Source organism: Alligator sinensis, unplaced genomic scaffold (genome assembly GCF_000455745.1).
Source record: "Alligator sinensis unplaced genomic scaffold, ASM45574v1 scaffold160_2, whole genome shotgun sequence".
NCBI classification, from domain to species: domain Eukaryota; kingdom Metazoa; phylum Chordata; order Crocodylia; family Alligatoridae; genus Alligator; species Alligator sinensis.
The window spans coordinates 178,287-184,048 of record NW_005842717.1 but is presented as its reverse complement, the minus strand read 5'-3'; the positions used below and the strand labels follow the sequence as shown (position 1 = coordinate 184,048).

The window sequence follows — 5,762 nt, the reverse complement described above, 5'->3', positions numbered from 1 at the left end:
CCTGTTTGTCAACCTAACTGGGCTGACTTGGGGCAGCGCCCCTTGAAAGGATCTCGAGGCGCCTTGGCTGAGAATCGCTGGTATAGGCATAGGCCAGCTTTCGGGTATCACAGTGCCCTTTCTCAGGCCTCCCCAAGTAGTACTGAGGGGATGTTAAAGCACATTTACAAATCAAGTGTGTTTTGGGACAGAAAACAAAGGGGTGGCAAGAAATGGTCTCTTTTCAGAATGCTTTAAGATTAGCAACGAAGTGTCCAAGCCTCTGTGCCTGAGGGAGGCCTGAGTTAAGGTCAACTGAAGTCAGTAGCTCTATCATCATATTCACTTGTTTCCCTTTGACAGCTCGTGGGGCCTGTGATGATGATGTAAGAGTCATCTCCCCCCCACACTCCAACAAAGCCAAACCCTTCAAAATTCAGTTTCTGACAGTAGTTTAGTGCCTGGCTCCTTCACAGCTCTGCAGAGAAGCTTGAAAGTTTCCCAGCAAAGGCCCAGCCCCCAGGAAGCAGGGCACAAAGAAGCCTGTCTTTTCCCTTTGTTACGCTCTCACCATTGTTTGTCAACGTCACCTTTTTCCTAGCGCCTGCCTTGTAATTTTTGTAGCGCTTGGTTTTGGTTTGAGGGGCCGCTTTCCTGGCCTGAGCTGTGAGAAGTGGCGTATGCTTGACTGGACCAGCCCTGCACTTGGGGAGCTAACCGAGCTCCCACTTGCTGCAGGGACCCTGCAACTTGTTTGCAAGCAGGTTTCTGTACGGGGACTGCAGCTGAAAACAGAAAGGGGAGGGTCCCCTCTTCTTGTGGGCTCCTACAGGCCTAGGAGCTGTCGAGTCGTGCTTCAAGGGACTGAGATCCTGGGACAGCCCGGCCTGATTGGAGTGAATTGCCATCGGGAGGTGAATCCGAGCCTGGCACGATCCGATCTGGCATATACCTGACATGTGCACCCCCCAGCAGGGATCCTGGCTAGCTACAAGCCTGTGGGAGCTGCCTTCATCTCCCCGGCAGAGGCAAGGCAGTGTCTGGCAGGGGCAAGGGGCGCGAGGCTGAGGAGCGGGAAGCGAGCGCTGTCGGGGGCCGGAGGATGCCGGTCCCGCTGGGCCTGGCGAGACGGCTGCTGCTGCCGCCCGTGAGGCTCCCGGAGCGTGGTGAGCAGTGACCCGCCCGTGACCTTGACCTTCCCCCTTGGATTTGAGGGTAGCGGGAGGAGGGTCTCCGGCGGTCGCCCTGTGCGGGTTGCAGCTCCCCTACTTGTTCCCCGCCTGCCCCTGCGGGACTCGCCTCTACTCGTGGGAGGACGGGGCCCTGCGGGAGGTCGTATCGCAGGTGGTCGGAAACGGGGCTTGGAAGGGACTGGGGCAGGCGTCTCAACCCCGTGGGTGGCCACCCAAAAGCAGGCCGCAAGAATATGGGAAAGGGTTGAGAGCAGGCTTGAAAAATGGGTTCTCCTTTCAAGAGGGAAAAGTGGGCTTTTTCTCTTGCAGGCAGGGTTTGAATGACACTTTTTTTACTCTGGGGGGGGGTGGGGGGTGCAAAAATAATTAAACCGGTTCCAATTGGTGACCTCCCCCAGCCTCCTCCCCAGGTTATGATTTTCAAATGTTACAGGGGGGCTCTAAGCTCATATGGGGATGCTCAGCCCCCCTGAGCTCCCCCATAATTCGCACCCTGGTTGCAGGCTAGCAGAGTTGTAGCCTACGAGGGGCCCTTCATGCCCCACACACCCACCCCCTGCCTCACACACTTGGGGGCAGTGGGTTAGGAGTGAGGACTGCCCATCAGTATTTACAAATGGGTCCTAGTACAAAAAAGGTTGAGGACCACTGATCTAATGTAACCCCCTGCTCAAAGCAACGCTATCCCGATACACCAATATCATCCCACCCAAGGCTTTGTCTTTGTGGGTCTTTTCGGATTTAGTTAGCCTATCATATGATCTTTGCTTATTTAGTTGGTGAAAGGCCAAGAGGGGAGCGCCATTTAGAACAGGAATGCGGTTTATTTGAGAGGCCTTCTGATTAAGGACAGCTGTCGTGAAAGGACAGTGTATGAACTTGATGGAAGCTGCACCCCTCTGATATTCCTGTGTTTTTAGCATGGAAGCGTTCTGCCTTCATTGCAACCAAGCAGTATGATAATGGACCCCAATGGATAAAAGTTGCACTGACTTTGGGCGCAGCTGCAGCCCTGTGGCGCCTAGTAAGTATTGTGACTTTTGTTCCAATGTATATGTAACCGTTTACTTAGAGACCGTAAGATCCTGGATCTCTGTGGTACAGCTGACTGATGCACAGGGCAACAGAAAGATTAAAGAAGTGCATGCAGATTAGGTCTGTTTCTGCCAAGCCCATACGTTGAATTATTTGAAAAGCTAGAGAAGCATGATGCTCCCCTTTGCTACAGCTTTTGAGACAACAGTTACATGCTGAAGAATTAATTGCCTGCTGATATGTCAACTTGTTTTCTAGACCAGGGTTGGGTAGGCATAAGGAAAAGCTTAACAGTTCTTCTTTTTGATATAAAATCTAGACATGTGGCTGGATATATTCAGAAAAGTCATTTTATTTTTGAATGTTTCAATCTTCTTATCAGTGATCAAGCCTCCATTGTACCAGGCAGTGTGTAACTGTTTAAAATGTTCCCTGCTTCCAGGAGCTCTGCACCTAAGACAGCAGTCGGCAACACTTTTCTGGCAGGAGACTGGAACGACCAGCTTGGGTTCTTTGCCAGCCAGCACTTATGACCCTTTCATCATTGCCATCACCACTTCTCCTGGCTGTGGTGTGGTGCCATGTGGCCCATTTATCCATCTATGCTGCCAAGTCCCTTAGCTCTTGGTTGGATTCAGTGGCTTTGTGGGCTGGAGCCAGCCTGCAGCTGTTGGTTGCCAACCCCAGGCCTAAGATAATGATGGCACACAGCTACTGCATTCTCTCAGTCTGCTGTAAAGAGAACATGTTATACAGAATAAACAGCACAGGAATGATGTAGGCCAGTGTTTCTCAACCTTTTAAGTAGCAAGTACCCCCTGACTTCTGAATATTTTAATAAGTACCCCAACACTCAATTTTCCAGGGAATTTTATATTTACAGACTAATGTGTGACATATGTTGGAAGAAGGGCTGCATATATAAGGCCGTGATATAAATGATGTCTGATCTGGTGTGGGTAGGGATGCTACTTTTTACACCAGGAGTGCTCAAGAATGTACCTGGGCTAGAGGTGATGTTAGCCAAAGCTAGGAGGGCTGAACCCAGTGTTGTGCAAAGCGTGGCATGCCAAATTATCGCTGGGGAATTTAACGTGCCGCGCATGCCAAATTTATTGCCATAGTTTTGAGGAGGAAGGGGTGAGAGAGAGGAAAAGAAGGCGAGACAGACAAGGATATTTGCGGGGGGGGAGACAGGTAGCAACCATAATTGTGGAGCAGGCACGTGGTGTTGGCTGCTTCCAGGGCCACTGCAGCAGGGGTTGGGGTGATGGGGAGAAGCAGAGGCCCGCAGTGCGGTGAGGTAAGTCTGTAGGGCAGGGGTTGGCACACCCCAGGGCATGTGTGCCTCTGCTGCAGCTGCCCCAGAAGCAGCCGACACCACCTGCCTGCACCACAGTTACGCTTACTACCTGTCCCTCTCTTTTCACCCTCCCCCCTCCCCTTCTCTCTCTTGCACTATATCTCACCCTCTCTTCCTGTCTCTCTCACCCCTTCCTCCTCTTCAAACTATGGCAAAAGGTTTGAACATCCATTTGCAGCAGAGCAAAGCTGAGCAGAGTGCAGCGACCAGATAGGCCTATGAGGTCCTGGTGAAAGCCATCCCTGGGGACGTGGCACAGAACTACTCCCCACAGTCTGTTCCCAGGGCTTTGTCCTGTTGCAAATAACTCACGTGTGAAGGCACTGAACACTTCCCAGAGGAGACTGGCCCACAGTCTACTTGAGATGCAGAGTGTGGCCTCATTTTAGCTCCAACAGCTCTGGGGGACTGTTCCCAAGCCCACAGCAAAGCCCCAGCCAACCCAGCAGCCCCCCCATGTCCAGATCAAGGCTTGAAAGTAACCAGGAAATCAGGTTTTCCATCATGCTCGCTATGCCCAGCCCGGCATGAGCCCAGGAAGGGTTTCCAATGCACTGACTAGTCTTTTCTGCAAAGCTTCCAAATATTTCGGGCCTTAATAACACAATAAGGAGCAGAAACACTAATAAGCAAATTAGGAGACTGTTGGTGCTATGCTAATGAGCATGGCACATGAGCCCATTTTGCTTGGCACTCTACTGCCAGCCATGGAGCCCACGGGCTTTTCCTAGCAGGTGGCTGGGAGGCTGCAAGCCCTACTGCAAGCAGCCCAGGCTCTGTGACTGGCAGCAGCTAGCCAGAGCCTGAGCTGTCTGCAGCCAGGAGGCTGCAAAGAAGCTGCTCCAGGCTCCAGCATCCCATGGCTCCAAGCAGACAGTGGGGTGGGGGACCCTGAGGCAGTGCAGCCCAGAAAAGTCCTGTGCCACCACTGGCACCACTTGTATCCAGCCTGCGCTCTGGGCAGCTGCAGCAAGCAGGCTGCAAACAGCTGCATCTAGCTCCGCAGCCCTGGCATCAGCTCCATGAAATTATGGTGTAGACCAATCCATCATGGCAACTGCTTTTTTCATCTAGTTTAGTATCCTGCCTCTGTTAGTGACCAGCAGTGGACAGTTGTGGAATAATCTGCCTTTCTAGAAAGTCCCCTCCTATAGTTAGACAGTGGCTTGTGTTCTGAAGCTTGATGGTTGCATCTCCTCCAAAATTGTAGTTCATCTTGTTTTACTATAAGAACTCTGGCCTTAGTTCACTACTTGCCTGCATGACCTTGTTTAACCTACAATGTCATCCAACAGCTCTTCATGATACACAAGAGGGATTTGAAGGAATATGAAAGAAGACAAAAAGCACTGTGTGAAAAATGTACAGACATTCAGAGTGAGTATACAAATGTAGACTGATATATTTAACTGAGACTCTGGAATCTTGCAAGGTGCCTTGTAGCTTTCATTCACAGTCAGTAGTGTGGTAATTGGTAGTTTTGTCCTTTCCTCCTTTTTTTTTTCCTGTTCCCTGGCTGCTTCAGTCCTGCTATTGCCCTTTATTCTATTACTGATTTTAAAGTCAGTAACTGTTTTGACAACAAAATAAGAGACCATCAGTTCATTGGTTCATAGATTCATAGATGCTAGGGTTGGAAGGGACCTCAATAGATCATCGAGTCCGAGGAAAAGGATGGTAGAGCAAGCCCATAACATAGGATATGTGTGTTGCTTAATGTGTGACTGAAAGTGAACAGAACATGAACAGAGTGAAACAGAATGTCCATGTTGGATAGAAGATGGGAGAATGGGTGAAGAGAGAGAGTCATAGATTCATAGATTCATAGATGTTAGGGTCGGAAGGGACCTCAACAGATCATCAAGTCCGACCCCCTGCATAGGCAGCGAAGAGTGCTGGGTCTAGATGACCCCAGCTAGATGCCTATCTAACCTCTTCTTGAAGACCCCCAGGGTAGGGGAGAGCACCACCTCCCTTGGGAGCCCATTCCAGACCTTGGCCACTCGAACTGTGAAGAAGTTCTTCCTAATGTCCAATCTAAATCTGCTCTCTGCTAGCTTGTGGCCATTATTTCTTGTAACCCCCGGGGGCACCTTGGTGAATAAAACCTCACCAATTCCCTTCTGTGCCCCCATGATGAACTTATAGGCAGCCACAAGGTCGCCTCTCAACCTTCTCTTGCAGAGGCTGAA

At 50.7% G+C, this 5,762-nt stretch overlaps 1 protein-coding gene across 1 annotated transcript in view; it reads left to right on the top strand.

Moving 5' to 3' along the window:
- The first annotated feature begins 1,071 nt into the window (after window positions 1–1,071).
- The window catches only part of NDUFC1 (NADH:ubiquinone oxidoreductase subunit C1), a 9,555-nt gene continuing 4,864 nt past the window's right edge, over window positions 1,072–5,762 (top strand). Inside the window, exons 1-3 of the mRNA XM_006034266.3 lie at window positions 1,072–1,145; window positions 2,093–2,196; window positions 4,866–4,947. Of these exons, the coding sequence (XP_006034328.1) occupies window positions 1,082–1,145; window positions 2,093–2,196; window positions 4,866–4,947 (250 nt within the window). The 5' untranslated portion in view covers window positions 1,072–1,081. The remainder of the gene's footprint in view (window positions 1,146–2,092; window positions 2,197–4,865; window positions 4,948–5,762) is intronic.